General features: G+C 33.9%; 1 protein-coding gene across 1 annotated transcript in view; it reads right to left on the bottom strand.

Annotated features, from left to right (window-relative positions):
• The window catches only part of LOC103089778 (membrane cofactor protein-like), a gene marked incomplete at its 5' end in the record, with an annotated part of 34,871 nt that extends 18,697 nt beyond the window's left edge, over nucleotides 1-16,174 (bottom strand). The window contains 4 exons of the mRNA XM_007454155.1: nucleotides 8,688-8,885; nucleotides 9,724-9,809; nucleotides 15,533-15,635; nucleotides 15,986-16,174. Coding sequence (XP_007454217.1) covers nucleotides 8,688-8,885; nucleotides 9,724-9,809; nucleotides 15,533-15,635; nucleotides 15,986-16,174 — 576 coding nt within the window. The remainder of the gene's footprint in view (nucleotides 1-8,687; nucleotides 8,886-9,723; nucleotides 9,810-15,532; nucleotides 15,636-15,985) is intronic.
• Between the last annotated feature and the right edge of the window lie 938 nt (nucleotides 16,175-17,112).

Genomic DNA, 17,112 nt, shown 5'->3' with positions numbered 1-17,112 from the left:
GTTGCATGATTCAGGAGTTCATTTCTTTTTATTGCAGAGTATTACTCCATTGTATGGATGTGGTATCGGCTGTTCATCCACTACCAGATGAAGGACATGTGGGCTAATTCCAGTGTGGAACGATTATGACTAATGCTGCTGTGAATATTCTCATGCAGGTTTCTATATAAACATACCTTTTTACTTATGTTGCTGAGTTGTATGGTAAATGTATATTTAACCTTATAAGGAATTGCCAAACTGTGTCCCATAATGTTCTTACCACTTTGCATTCTTACCAGCAATGTATTAGAGCTCCAATTGCTCCATATACTTGCCAGTTAATGGTATTGTTAGTTTTTAGTTTTTGTTTTTTTTTAATTTCAGCCATTCTAATAGCTGTTTAGTGATACCTCACTACGGTATTAAATTCTATTCTGTAATTACTAATGATATCAAGCAACTTTTCATGTACTTTTTTGGCATACATATGTCTTCTTTGGTGAAACAAATCTATTCAAATATGTTGCCCATCTAAAAAAACATCGGGTTCTTTTCTTATTGTGTTTTGAGAGTTACTTATATATTGTATACAAGTCCATTAGCAGATATGTATTTTGCAAATATTTTCTCCCAGTCTGTGGCTCATTTTACTCATTCTTTGAACAGTGTAGTTGAAGCAGAAGTTTTGAGTTTTTAATAAGTCCAATTAATATTTTTTCTTTAAAGAAAAAGGATCATGCTTTCAGCATTGATTTAAGAAATCTTTGGCTAAGGCAGAAATATTTTCTACGTTTTCTAGTAAAAGCCTTATGGTTTTAGGTTTTACATTTAAGTCTTTGGTTCATTGTAAGTAAATGTTTGTCTATGGTGCTAACATAGGTTGAGGTGCTTTCTTTTTTCTGTGCATAATATATATCGAATTGAGCCTGTAAATTTACCATTTTTTCCAATGAATTGTTTGTATATCTGAGATGAAATCAAGTGGACATATTTGAAAGGGTCTATTTCTGGACACTTATTCTGTTCCACTGCTCTACATGGCTATCCTTTCACCAATACCACACTGTCTTGATTATATTCCTTAAAGCATGGTTTATAAGAAGTCTTGACATCAGGTAGAACGAGACATCTACAATTTTTTTTCAAATTTATATTGACTATTCTAGTTCTTTTATCTTTCTGAATAAATTGTAGAGCCTGTTTGTCAAGTTCTGCTGGGATTTTATGGGATTGTGTTGAATTTAAAGATCAATTGCTGACATCTTTATTATATTGTGTCTTCTAATCCATGACCACTGAATTTTCTCTATTTATTAAGGTCTTCTTTAATTTCTTCTAGAAGTGTTTAGATGTTTTTACCATTTAAATATTTCACATACATTGCTAGATTTATATGCAAGTATTTCATGTTTTGGAGCTGGTATAAACAGTACTTGAAAAATTTCAATTTCTAATGGTGTTTTACTAGTTTATAGATATACTGTTGATTTCTGTATGTTGATCGTGTATCTTGCAACCTTGCTAAAACTTCAGCCATTCAAGTTTTCTACAAAAGCAATCGTCATAAGCGAATGAAGTCTATTTTATTTCTTACTCTCCAGTATGTATGCCTTATTGTACTGTCTAGGAACTCCAATACAATGCCGAATAGCATGGTTAACAGTAGACATCCTTGTCTTCTTCCACTTTAAGTAAAAATAAACTACTCTTTTACTATTAAGTATAATGTTAGCTGGGGAATTTTTTTTTTTTTTTTTTTTTTTTTTTTTGCAGTACGTGGGCCTCTCACTGTTGTGGCCTCTCCTGTTCTGGAGCACGGGCTCCGGACACACAGGCTTAGTGGCCATGGCTCACGGGCCCAGCTGCTCCGCGGCATGTGGGATCTTCCGGGACTGGGGCACGAACCCATGTCCCCTGCATCGGCAGGCGGACTCTCAACCACTGTGCCACCAGGGAAGCCCCAGCTGGGGAACTTTTATAGGTGCCTTTTGTCAGCTTCAGATATAGTTCCCTTATATCCTTACTTGCTGAGTTTTATAATGAAAAGATGATAAATTCTGTCATATACTCTTTTTTCTTTTACATCTATTAAGGTGATCATATGTGGTTTAATTTTGTTTTTGTTTTTTGGCACATGCTAGAAGATTTAATCTTTAAAATAAACATTAAGTTAGGCATTCTATTTGCAGGAGAAACTGACATTCAAAGAAGTTAAATAACTTAAAGAGCTAATGGGAAGTGGAGACAGAATTGTCCAATATATTCAAGGGAAGGTTTGTCTAAGCAAATTGCTCTGGGCTCAAATAAGGGAGGATATGCAGCATACTCTAAGCTCTCATTAGTTCTCTTTTTTATTTTTGAATTTTATTTATTCATTTTTTTATACAGCAGGTTCTAATTACTTATCTATTTTATACATATTAGCATACACATGTCAATCCCAATCTCCCAATTCATCACACCACACCGCCCGCCTCCCCCCCAACTTTTCCCCCTTTGTGTCCATACTTTTGTTTTTTACATCTGTGTCTCTATTTCTGCCTTGCAAACCAGTTCATCTGTACCATTTTTCTAGATTCCACATATATGCGTTAATATATGATATTTGTTTTTCTCTTTCTGACTTACTTCACTCTGTATGACAGTCTCCAGGTCCATCCACATCTCTACAAATGACCCAACTTTGCCCCTTTTTATGGCTGAGTAATATTCCACTGTATATATGTACCACCTCTTCTTTATCCATTCATCTGTTGATGGACATTTAGGTTGCTTCCATGACCTGGCTATTGTAAACAGTGCTGCAATGAACATCGGGGTGCATGTGTCTTTTTGTTTTTGTTTTTGTTTGAATTTTTGAATTTGATTTTATTTTGTTTTTATACAGCAGGTTCTTATTAGTCATCAATTTTATACACATCAGTGTATACATGTCAATCCCAATCGCCCAATTCATCATACCTCCACCCCCACCCACTGCCGCTTTCCCCCCTTGGTGTCCATACGTTTGTTCTCTAAATCTGTGTCTCAATTTCTGCCCTGCAAACCAGTTCATCTGTACCATTTTTCCAGGTTCCACATATATGCGTTAATATGCGATATTTGTTTTTCTCTTTCTGACTTACTTCACTCTGTATAACAGTCTCTAGATTCATCCACGTCTCTACAAATGACCCAGTTTCGTTCCTTTTTATGGCTGAGTAATATTCCATTGTATATATGTACCACATCTTCTTTATCCATTCATCTGTCAATGGGCATTTAGGTTGCTTCCATGACCTGGCTATTGTAAATAGTGCTGCAATGAACATTGGGGTGCATGCATCTTTTTGAATTAGAGTTTTCTCTGGGTATATGCTCAGTAGTGGGATTGCTGGGTCATATGGTAATTCTATTTTTAGCTTTTTAAGGAACCTCCATACTGTTCTCCATAGTGGCTCTATCAATTTACATTCCCACCAACAGTGCAAGAGGGTTCCCTTTTCTCCACAGCCTCTCCAGCATTTGTTGTTTGTAGATTTTCTGATGATGACCATTCTAACTGGTGTGAGGTGATACCTCACTGCAGTTTTGATTTGCATTTCTCTAATAATTAGCGATGTTGAGCAGCTTTTCATGTGCCTTTTGTCCATCTGTATGTCTTCTTTGGATAAATGTCTATTTAGGTCTCCTGCCCATTTTCTGATTGGGTTGTTTGTTTTTTTAATATTGAGCTGCATGAGCTGTTTATATATTTGGGGGATTAATCCTTTGTCCGTTGATTCATCTGCAACTATTTCCTCCATTCTAAGGGTTGTCTTTTTGTCTTTTTTATAGTTTCCTTTGTTGTGCAAAAGCTTTTAACTTTCATTAGGTCCCATTTGTTTATTTTTGGTTTTATTTCCATTTCTCTAGGAGTGGGTCAAAAAAGATCTTGCTATGATTTATGTCAGAGTGTTCTTCCTATGTTTTCCTCTAAGAGTTTTATAGTGCCTGGTCATACATTTAGGCCTTTAATCCACTTTGAGTTTATTTTGTGTACGTTAGGGAGTGTTCTAATTTCATTCTTTTACATGTAGGTAGCCAGTTTTCCTAGCATCACTTCTTGAAGAGACTTTCTTTTCTCCATTGTATATCCTTGCCTCCTTTGTCATAGATTAGTTGACCATAGATGTGTGAGTTTATCTCAGGGCTTTCTATCCTGTTTCATTGATCTATACTTCTGTTTTTTATGATTACTATAACTTTGTAGTATACTCTGAAGTCAGGGAGTCTGATTCCTCCAGCTCTGTTTTTTTCCCTCAAAATTGCTTCAGCTATTCAGGGACTTTTGTGTCTCCATACAAATTTTAAGATTTTTTGTTCTAGTTCTGTAAAAAATGTCATTGGTAATTTGATAGGGATTGCATTGAATCTGTAGATGGCTTTCAGTAGTATAGTCATTTTCACGATTCTTCCAATCCAAGAACATGGTGTATCTCTCCATCTGTGTCATCTTTGATTTCTTTCATCAGTGTCTTATAGTTTTCTGAATACAGGTCTTTTACCTCCTTAGGTAGGTTTATTCCTAGTTATTTTATTCTTTTTGTTGCACTTGTGAATGGGATTGTTTCCTTAATTTCTCGTTCTGATCTTTCGTTGTTAGTGTATAGGAATGAAAGAGTTAAAGAGTGTTTTTTTTTTTTTCTTCTTCTTCAGTTTCTTGATATGGTAAATTGCACTGATTAATTTTCAAATTTGTATCATCCATGAATTCATGGAATAAATCCTACTTAATTACAATGTATTATTTTTTATAGGCAAGGATTTGATTTATTAATATTTTAAGAAGTTTTAGTTCTATGCCCATTTTGGATATTGTCTGTAATTTTCTTGCAATGTTTCTGTATGGTTTTGGTATCAGAGCAATGCTGTCCTCATGAAATGAGTTAAGGAGTATTCCTATCTCTTTAGTTTTCTTGAAAACTTTGTGTAGGGCTACTGCTATTTATTCCTTAAATGTTTGGTATAATTCCCCAGTGAGGACATGGGCCTGCAGTATGCTTCATGAGAAGGTTTTTTATAATTTTTTATTGAAGTATAGGTGATTTACAATATTGCATTAGTTTCAGGTGTACAGCATAGTGATTTGTTGTTTGGTTATTCTTTAGATTATATTCCATTACAGGTTATTACAAGATATTGGATATAATTCCCTGTGCTATATACTACGTATAGTAGTTTGTATCTGTTAATCCCATGCCCCTAATTTGTTGCCCCCCTCCTTTTTCCCTTTTTCCCTTTGGTAATCATAAGTTTGTTTTCTACATCTGTGAGTCTGTTTCTGTTTTGTATATAGAATCATTTGTATTATTTTTTTGATTCCACATACAGCTGATATCATATAGTATTTGTCTTTCTGTCTTACTCCACTAAGCATAATATTCTCTATGTCCAACCATGTTGCTAAAATGTAACTATTTTATTCTTTTTTTAACACTAAGTCATATGCCAATACACACACATACAGACACACACACAGAGACAAACACACACACACACAAAACATCTTCTTAATCCAATCACCTGTTGATGGGCACATGGGTTACTTCTATGTCTTGGCTATTGTAAATAGTGCTGCTATGAACATTGGGAGCACATGTACCTTTTTGAATTAGAATTTTCGCTTTTTCCAGACATATACCCAGGAGTGGGATTACTGGATCATAGCTCTATTTTTAGTTTTTTAAGTAACCTCCAGACTGTCTTCTTTACTGGCTGCATCACTTTACATTCCCACCAACAGTGCAAGAGGGTGCCCTTTTCTCCACACCCTCTCCAACATTTATTATTTATAGACTTTTTGATGACAGTCATTCTGACCAGTGGTAACACCTTGTGGTTTTGATTTGCATTTCTCTAATAATTAGTGATGCTGAGCATCTTTTCATATACACGTAGGCAATCTGTATGTCTTCTTTAGAGAAACGTCTATTTAGGTCTTCTACCCATTTTTTGATTGTGTTGTTTGTTTTTTTAATATTGAGTTGTATGAGCTGTTTGTGTACTCTGGATATTAACCTCTTGTCATATGCATCATTTGCAAATATTTTCTCTCATTCCATAGGTTGTGTTTTGGTTTTGTTGATGGTTTCCTTTGCTGTGCAGAAGCTTTTAAGTTTGATTAGGTCCCATTTGTTTACTTTTGCTTTTGTTTCTTTTGCCTTGGGACACTGACCTAAGAAAATATTGCTACAACTTTTGTCAGAGTGTTTTGCCTATGTTTTATGGTGTCATGTCTTACATTTAGGCCTTTACACAATTTGAGTTTATTTTTGTATATGGTGTGAGGGAATGTTCTAATTTCCTTGTATTACATGTAGCTGTCCAGCTTTCATAAGACCACTTGTTGAAGAGACTGTCTTTTCTCCATTGTATACTCTTGCCTCCTTGGTTGTAGATTAATTGACCATAGGTACATGGGTTTATTTCTGGGTTCTCTACTCTGTTCCATTGAACTACAATGGAGTAGGTTCTCTACTCCATTGATCTACATGTCTGTTTTTGTGCCAATACCATGCTGCTTTGATTACTGTACCTTTGTAGTATAGTCTAAAGTCAAGGAAGGGTTATATCTTGAGCTTTCTTCTGTTTTCTCAGTATTGCTTTGGCAATTCTGGGTCTTTTATGGTTCCATATAAATTTTAGGATTATTTGTTCTAGTTCTGTGAACAATGTCACAGGCATTTTTATAAGGATTGCATTAAATCTGTAGATTGGTTTGGGTAGTATGGCCATTTTAGCAATATTAATTCTTCCAATCCAAGAGCACAGTATATTTTTTCCATTTCTCTGAATCATGTTCAGATTCCTTTATCAATGTTTTATAGTTTTCAGTGTATAGGTCTTTCACTTCATTGGTTAAGTCTATTGCTAGGTTTTCTTTTGTTTGTTTGTTTTTAGATGCAATTTTAAATGGAATTTTTTTTTAACTTACTCTTTCTGACATTTCATTATTAGGGTAAAGAAACACAACAGATTTCTGTATATTCATCGTGTATCCTCTTACCTTGCTGAATTCATATATTAGTTCCAACAGTTTTTTATACAGTAGCATTCTCTATATAAAGTATTATGTCATCTGTAAATAGTGACAGTTTTACTTATTCCTTTCTATTTTGCATAGCTTTTATTTCTTTTTCTTTTCTGACTTCCAATACTATGTTGAATAGAAGTCATGAGAGTGGGCATCCTTGTCTTGTTCCTGAATTTCAGGAAGGCTTTCAGCTTCTCACCTTTGAGTATTATGTTGGCTGTGGGTTTGTCATAAATCAATCACCTTTATTATGTTGAGATATGTTCCTGCTATACCCACATCCATGAGGGTTTTTATCATGAATGGATGTTGAATTTTGCCAAATGCTATTTATGCATTTGACAAAATTTCCTTCTGCACAAGGATGGTTCAACATACAGAAATCAATCAATGTGATATACCACAATAACAAAAGGAAAGACAAAATCTACATGCAAGAAGGTTTCAGTTGTCAATTTTACAGGCATAAAGTTGTTTGTTTTATTCCCTTACTGTTCTTTAAATGTCTGCAGTATATGTAGTGACCTCCTCTTTTGCACTCTTGATACTGGTTATTTGTATCTTCTGTTTTCCTGTCAAACTACCTATAGGTTTATCCATTTTATCAATCTTCTCCAAGAAGCAGGTCTTGATTTGATCCTCTCTATATTATTTCTTTTTTCAATATCATTGATTTTTTCTCTGTCTTTATTATTTCCTATTGGGGTTTAAGTTGCTCTTTTTTTTTAGTTCCTTATGGTAGAAGTTCAGATTATTGATTTGAGACTTTTCTTTTTCCAATATAAGTATTTCATGGTTTAAATATCCTTCTAAGCAATGCTTTTGCTGTATCCCACAAGTTCTGATATTTTGATATGCTGTGTTTCATTTTTATTATATTCGAAGCACTTTCTAATTTCCCTTGTTAGTACTTTCTCTTTGATTCATTTATTAGTTGTAAGTATCTGCATAATTTTCAAATATTTGGGGATATTCTAGATTTATGTTTTGATTTCTACATTCATCCCAGTTTGATCAGATAATGTACTCTGAATGATTTCAATTATTTGAAATTTGTTAAAAATTATCTTACTGTCTAGAATATGGTATTAGAGAATGTTCCATGTTCACTTGAGAAGAGTAAATATTTTGTTATTCTTCAGTGGACCCTTTCTTTCAAGAGTAAAAATCCCTCCAGTGGCTCCCTGCTTTTGATCATGCTCTAATGCCTTAAACATTGTTTTTAAGTAAGATTTGCCCAGAGTTTATAAATCATATCTGTGAGACAATTAATCTTTTACAATTTACACTATGATTTCCTGTAGCCAAAAACTGTCAGACTTCTTGTAATTTAAGATAACACTTTCTTATGTTTAAGAAAGTGTGTGTTGAATTTTTTGATGCTTTTCATGGAAAAAAGTCCTAACTCATGCATATACACAGTAGTTTACAATGTATAAATTGGAATGCCAAGAACCTGTGGGGTGAGAGGGGGGAAGCTCTACAAGTAGAAGTATTTTTTACTTGATTTGACCGATATTAAATTAAGTTAGAAACCAATTAAACAGGGGGATCAAGCACATATGGCTGTTTTTACTGTAAGTAAAACAATTTACAAAGCGTTTCTACAGTATTTACAAATTAAGAAGGAAATAAATGGAAATGTTATTACCTTTACACTGAGGAGGGTCACTACTCCATTTGTCATTTCCAATACAAACAAGCTTGCTCTCTCCAACAAGTGAATACTGATCTGTTCCATTTGAAGCATCACAACTATAAGTTACTACTTCACTGTATTCAAATATATCCTTGTGGCTATTTGTGTATTTTCCATTTAGAATTTTTTCAGGTGGTTTACACAAAATCTCTTAGAAAGGGAAAAAAAGAAGACATAAAAGGCAAAAGGAAAGCTAAAAGATTAAACAGCAATTAGTAAAGATCAATGAATTGCCTTCAGTAAATTAACATATGATTTCTACAAGCTAGTTGTGAATCCAATATCCATTTAGAAGGTTTCTATGAGAAAATGTATTATCCTAAATTCAAACTATTAATTTAGAAGTGAATTATTTAAAATAAAACTAATTTTCTTAAATAACAACATTAAAAATCTATATGAAACATATTTATTTATCTGCAAGGCCATACTAAGTTTTGTTCTCATCATAAGAGATGTTGACAATTTAATAATATAACATAATAATGATTAAAAACAGAGCTCAGTGCTGGTTGAGAAACACTTCATAATTTATAAATATATCTATTCACTAAATCAGTTCTTCACATTGGTACCAAGTATTATCGTCATTTTTCACTTTCATCCTTACAAGTGTATGGTGAAATTTTCCAGGGGCTATAAATTGTGTGATTTTGCAAGACACTGAATCCAGATGTCTTCCTTTAAGCCAGATATTGAAGAAATTTGCAAAAATGTAAAACAATGCCACTATTTGTTTTGGAAATTTTTGATTTTTCATAAAAGTATGTTGTATATACTAACAGGTATTGTGCTTACTCTTCTTAAAAATGAATAATAATTATTTTAAAAACTTTTCAGTTTTAATTCCAATATAATAATAGAAAAAGATATAACCCACATAAAGAAAAGTTCATTGGTATCTATGTTAATTTAAAAGCATAAAGGGGTCCTGAGGCCCAAAGTTTAAGAACTGCTCCTCTATATTCTAAAGAGAGAATATACTTACTTTCACACATTGGAGGATTATCACTCCAGTTCACACTATTTTCAGAAATGTCACAGTATAGAATACTTGGTCCAATTAAGAAATAACTAAATGAGAAAAGAAAAGTTACTATGTTCTTTAGTAGTTACAAGATGGACATAATAATGAAAACAATTTTATATGGTTGTTTTCCTGCACTATAGTAATTTGAGGGAGAAGTTCCTTAAACAAAATATAATGTAAGTGCTAACTAAATATGCAACTTAATTAAATAGAGTTTCTGCATGTGAACACACATTGGCCCACAGCAAAATGTCTAAATTACTCTGTCATGTTGTCGGGGTAGCCCTTCTGCTATCTCTGGCAAATGCATCACATGTTCACTTCTCTACCCTTTTGCTCACACCATTCTGCTCAGTAAGGACTGAGCAGACAGATCAGGCCCTAGAGCTTGCCTGCCTGGATTCAAGTTCCAGCTCTAAGACTGACTTATTTGAGCTTGGGCAAGCCCCTTAGGCAAGGTTCTCTTGCTCAGTTTCCTCATCTATGAAAAGGAGGGTAACACTACATACCTCATAGGACTGTTCTGAGGATTGGATGAGTTAGCATCTGGCATGTAGTGAGTATTAGGTAAGTTTTAGCTTTTTAAACATTTGTTAGATAATATTCTTTAGATTCTTTATTAACATTCAGAATACAGGCATACCTCATCTTACTGCTCTTCACTTTATTAAGTTTTTAACAAACTGAAGGTGTATGGCAACCCTGCATCAAACAAGTCTATTTGTGCCATTTTCTCCAAAACGTTTGCTCACTTCATGTCTCTGTGTCACATTTTGGTAAATCTCACATATTTCAAACTTTATTACTATTATTATACTTGTTATAGTGATCTGTGATCAATGTCTTTAATGTTACTACTATGCCTCTGAGGCTCAGATTATGGTTAGCATTTTTTTCGTAATATAGTATTTTAAAATTAAGGTATATACATTTTTTTAGACATAATTCTATTGCACACTTACCAGACTACAGTATAGTATAAATGTATGTAAAAATCTCATTTGATTTGCTTTATTGCAGTGGTGTGGAAAGGAACCTGCGATATCTCCAAGGTATGCCTGTATCCTTCTAGTAGTAGTTCAGGAATACTACTCAATGAAGTATTCTCCAACTATTTAAATTCATAATACACTCTTCTCCTTCTGGACTCTCATTGTAATAATCATGAATGATTCTATCTATTTCGTACTTTTCATTTACTATTGTGCTCCGATGCCTCTTTATATATTGCGTTTCTCAAGAGGGCTACAACTCCCTTGATTCTACATCGTAAACTTTTGGTGCCTAGTAGCCTCTTCTATATGTTCCAGCGGAACATTCACTGAATATTCAGCTATTTTTACTTGATCAAGTTAAAAATACTCAGTGTAACTGCCTGTACCCACTTCCAGAGGACTTTTCCTAAAGGCTAATTCATTGATTCTAGATTATAATGCGTTAGGAGAGGATTCTGGTGGCAAAATAAGTGGCAACAGAAATCAGTCTCCACACCTCGATAACGACACTGACAGAATCTGCCTGATATCACTACTTTGGAAGTCTAGAATCTGTTCATGGCTTGCAATTACTAGAAGACTTAGGTAAATTAACTGGATTTCAGTCAATTTTAGCTTTTAGCACAGTGGGAGCTACCTATCGCCCCCCCCGCCCCGCCCAGCTGGCATCTTTACACGTGTTGCTAGAGCAGCTTATAAGTAGCCTGTGGGAGCTAGGGTGGGCAAAAAGGAATCTGCCCTCCAAGTATCAGGGATTTGTGTTTTTATCACTGCTGCTTCTGATCACAGAGAAGCAGAAAAAGAGGTGGGCAGCCTTTGTTGTCACACCTCCCGCAACTTTTTCAAGCTCCTTCAACACTGGACAAATGATATCCAAGGGATTTAAAATCCAGCATCCTTTGCCTCTCCCCTTCACTTTTACTTTTTTTCCACTAACAGGAGCCAGACATTAAACACTAGTACATTCAAAAATAACTGCCATGTGGAAAAAAATGAGAAAATCATTCCGCCTGCTCAGAGAAAGGCTCAGAAAAAACCTGAGATGAACTTCAAGTTTATATGTCAGGCTGCTCCTCAGCACAGAGACACCATACAACAATCAAAAAACCAAACCAAAACAAAACAAGAAAACCCATAAAACAAATAAGCCAAAAGCTTAAAATTCTCCAAAAGCTTAAAATTCTGAGTGCGGGTCTCTTTGTATTCACGGTCTCTTTGTATTCATCTTACTAAGATACATGATAATCAGACTTTCAAAAGACAAAGAATGCTGAAAGCTGCATGAGAGAAGTGAATCATCACATACAAGGGATACTAATTAAGATTTGTCATTAGAAACTCAGAGACCAGAAGACTATGGATTGATATGGTCAAAGTGCTAAAAGAAAAAAAGTCCTCTGTTTCCTTATTTATCTTCTGTCTAGTTGTTCTATCCATTATTGTGAGTGAGGTATTGCAGTCTCCAACTATTATGTAGAAATGCTTATCGTGTACAAATGCATATTTCTCCCTTCAATTCTGTCACTGTTTGTTTTGCTTTGTTTTGTTTTGTTTGGCCTCCCTGTGAGGCTTGTGGGATCTTAGCTCCACAACCAGGGATTGAACCCGTGCCCCCTACGGTAGAAGTGCAGAGTCCTAACCACTGGACCACCAGGGAATTCCCATGTACAATGTTAAATGTATAATAATTCCCATGGTAACCACAAACAATATAACTACAGAATAAACAAAAAAGGAAATGAGAAAGGAATTTAAACATTTCACTACAAAAATCAACTACACACAAAAGAAAACAGTAATGCAGGAAATGAGGGACTAGAAAAAAGCTATAAAGCATATAGAAAACAAGTAGCACAATGACAGAAATAAATCCCTCCTCATCAATAATTATATTAAGTATAGACAGAATAAACTCTCCAATCAAAAGACAGAGATTGGCAGAATGGATAAAAACACATGATCCAACTATATGTTGTCTACAAGAGACTCACTTGACATTCAAAGACACAAATGGGGTGAAAATGAAAGGCTGGAAAAAGATATTTCTCACAAATAGTAACCAAAAGACAGTAGAGTAGCTATACTAAAATCTGACAAAATAGACTTTAAATGAAAAAGGTAATAAGAAACAAAGAAGTAAATTTTATATTAATAAGGATTCAGTACCGAAGATATAACAATTATAAACATTTATGCACATAATGACAGGCTATCAAAATATATGAAGCAAAAAATGACAGAATTGAAGGAAGAAATATGCATTTCTACATAATAGTTGGAGACTGCAATACCTCGCTCACAATAATGGATAGAACAACTAGACAGAAGATAAATAAAGAAACAGAGGACTTCAACAGCACAGTAAAACAACCTGATCTCACAGATATATACAAAGCACTCTACCCAACAACAGAATACGCAGGCTTTTCAAGAGCATGTGAGACTTTTTCCAGGATAGACCATATATTAGGTGACAAATTAGAAAACAAATTAATGTTATTCAAAACATAATTAATTATTTAATAAATAATTAATAATATAATTGTTTTATGCCACAAATTAATATTAATAATAGATTTTAAAAGACAGATATCATAAAAAGTATATTCTCTGACCACAATAGGATGAATTTAAAAATCAACATCAAAAGAAAAATTGGAAAATTCATAAAATTGTGAAAATTAAACAATATGCTTTTGAACAACCAATGGCTCAAAGAAGAAATCAGGGCAATTAGAACATACTTTGACATGAATGGAAATGAAAACATAACATACTAAAACTTATGGGATTCGGCAAGAGCAGTGCTAAGGGGGAAATTTATAGCTATAAATGTTTACATGAAGAAACGACAGCTCTGAAAAAACAAACTAAGCCTACAATTTAAGGAACCAGAAAAAGATAAACCCAAAGTTAGCAGAAGGAAGCAAATAATAAAGATTAGAACAGAGATAAACAACAACAACAAAAAGAGCGAAACAAGAGAGAATATCAATGAAACTAAAAAGTGGTTCTTCAAAAAATGCGACAAAATTGACAAACCCTTAGATTGACTAAAACAAAGAGATTAGACTCAAATTACTAAAATCAGAAATGAAAGCAGGAATATCACTATAGATTTGACAGAAATAAAAACCATTATGAGAGTACTATGAACAATTTTATGCCACAAATGGATAAACTAGATATAATGGACAAATTCCTAGAAACACAAAACCTACCAAGAGTTAATCACAAAAACAGATAATCTGAATAGATCTATAACTAGTAAGGAGACTGAATCAGTAATCAAAATTCTCCCAATTAAGAAAAATCCTGGATCTGATGGTTTCATTGGTGATTTCTACCAAACATTTAAAGAAGTAATACCAATCCTTCTCAAACTTTTCCAAAAAACTGAAAAGGAGGGAAGTCTTCCAAACCCATTCTATGAGACAAGCATTACGGTGATAGCAAAATTCAATAAAGGTACTACAAGAAAAGAAAGCTAGAGACCACTATCCCTTAAGAACACTGATGCAAACAATCTCAACACAATACTAGCAAACAATTTAGCAGCATTTTAAAAGGATTAAACATCATGACCAAGTGGGAATTATTCCTAGAATGCAAGAGATGGCTCAACACATAAAAATCAATCAATGTAATATGCAACATCAAAAGAATGAAAGGAAAAAAAAACACATGGTCACCTCAATTGAGGCAGAAAAAGCATTTGATAAAATTCAATATTTTTCATAATAAAAATACTTAACAAACTAGAAACAGAAGGAAACTGCCTTAAAATAATCAACTCCATACATGAAAATCCAACAGCAAACATCATGCTCAGTGGTGAAAATCTGGAAGTTTTCCTCTAAGATCAGAACAGGCATGAACAACTGCTTTTACCACTTTTATTCAACGTGGTACTAGAAGTTCTAGTCAGAGCAATTAAGCAAGAAAAAGAAATACATTTCTAACTTGGAAAGAAAGAAGTAAAATTATCACGGTTTGCAGAGGATATGATCTTCTACATAAAAAACCCTAAAGGTTACACACACACACACACACACACACACACACACACACACACACTGTAAAAACTAATAAATAAACTCAGTAAACCACCAGGATACATATTTAAAAACCAGTTGTGTTTCCATAGCATATTACATTTACTTTTTAAATTCACATTTTTTATAAATGTTCAGTATCCCTAACATATGCTATTAAAAGAGCCCTGTAAAACAAAGGCTATTATTAAATACTCAGTACCTCTTTTTCAGATGCTTCACTCCTTTGTAGTAGTTATAAAAATAAGGTTTTCCAATTAAGAGATCTTGATCAACATTACTGTCTAAGCTTACCAGGTCACTTTTGGTCTCGTGACATCTTACAGATTACTTTGATATAAGGATATCTTCAGTCGGCAACACTACCTCCCAGTTCCATAAACCTATTTCACCTCTGAGAACTGACCATTTTAAATAGGGTGCATTGTGTTGTCAAGGATAAAGTCACCATGATTAACACATTTTTAATGCTTATGAGAGGTTTATTAATAAATATACTAAGTATTACACAATTTTACTTTCCTTCAATTTAAATTTCTTTCTACTAGTTACACATCTTTTCAGTCTCCATAAAAAGCCCAAGAGTTATTTGGCTACAGTACGACTTGTCACACAGAAAGCAAAATGAAATCAACTTTGTGGGAATGTTTGAGAGGCAAAATGAAAATAGATTTAGTAACATATAACATTATTTCCTCTAAGGAACATCCTACTTACCCAACATTACAAACATAATGAGCTTGTGAGCCAAAACGAATACTTCCATTTGGGTACTGTACTTGGCCATTTAGGGGATCCCCTAGGTTAGGACACTGTTTTCCTAAAAGGAAAATTTCAAATTCGTTGTTTTATACCCATTTCAAAACAGATTTGAATCAAATTCAAAATTCTACATTCCTCACTTGAATTCATGGGAATATTATTATCTTTTATTATTTGCTTTCTTTAACTATTATAACGTCAAAGAAGATTCACATTTACCCAGGCAACCAATTGTGAAAAAAAAGGTTCCCTGGAGATTTTTCAAAGCCTGAATGCACTGCTGTCTAAAACCTACATTCACATAAGAAAACCATTTCAGTTGTAAAATATGAACCCTAAAATGTGTAAAAAATCTCTAGAGCAATAAAAAAGTTCTTGGAATTAAAAAAAAAAGTTTTGTTTACTTACCTGTACAGGCCTCCTCGAGAGGTGACCACGTATTATCATCCTGACAAACAGCAGAGGTAGGAAGAGAAGGACGCTTGGGCTGGTAACCTGGGCGACACTCATAATGTATACTGTCCCCAGGGCTATAACTGGGTTTAGGGACATCCCGGAGCTGCATAGTTGCAAACCTTGGTGGCTCACCGCAGGCATCTAGGTATAAGAGAATAAGAGCATAAAAATATTTTATCTCATTCACCAGCCAGGGACTGTGGCCTGGCATTAGGTAGGTAGTACAGAATAAATGGAAAGGTTCTCAGCAAGATTTTAAATGACCGTCCCATGCTTTTACCCAATGGGTGGTAGTAGTGGAGTATGTGCCTTACTTACATTAAATAACAACCTATTAGCTTTTGGTTTGGTAGGGAATAAGATGAATTTTTATTCAAGAGTAAATTAAAGAGACAGCATCAATGTTTCTAGCTTTGAAATATAAATACATTTTAGGTATGTATCCTTCTCCACTTTTTTCTAAATTCATTTCAAAACTCACCTCTCCTCTAAGAAGTCTCCTACAGTATACAGCACTCTATTCAGATTACTCTTCCATAGTTTGAAACACAAGCATATGATCACTTGTCATTTCAGGCTCAGTTTCCTCTCAGAAGGCAAGGTCCTAGAGGGCAGTGATCATATGCCTTCTTTTTCTACTACCCTCTGTACTTAGTTGGTACTCAAGACATGCTATGTTAAGAGATGAATATAAAATATGCCTTGTGGGATTCATAAATCAAAATAATTATGGACCGAAGTATTTCAAAAAATAATACTCGGTTTCATTTGTTTCCTATTAGTGAATTGAGCATTTTAAAAGTGGTAAATAGACACCATGTATGTATCAAAATGTACTATCTGAAAAGCATTACATGAAAAAACAACTTGCTCTCTTCGACATTACTTTAAATATAATTTAACTTTCCTTCACAGATCAATGGATTGCTCAATCCTCAGAAGCTCCCTGAGGTAGCTGTTTGGGTTGTTTATCCAATATATCCCAACAGTAAAGCTATTATATTGCTATGCTTTTAGAATTTTTTTTTTTTAACATCTTTATTGGGGTATAATTGCTTTACAATGGTGTGTTAGTTTCT

The sequence above is a fragment of the Lipotes vexillifer genome, unplaced genomic scaffold (genome assembly GCF_000442215.2).
Source record: "Lipotes vexillifer unplaced genomic scaffold, Lipotes_vexillifer_v1.1 scaffold1546, whole genome shotgun sequence".
In the NCBI taxonomy this organism is placed as follows: domain Eukaryota; kingdom Metazoa; phylum Chordata; class Mammalia; order Artiodactyla; family Lipotidae; genus Lipotes; species Lipotes vexillifer.
The sequence above is the reverse complement of the archived record's forward strand: the minus strand, read 5'-3'. Positions and strand labels throughout refer to the sequence as shown.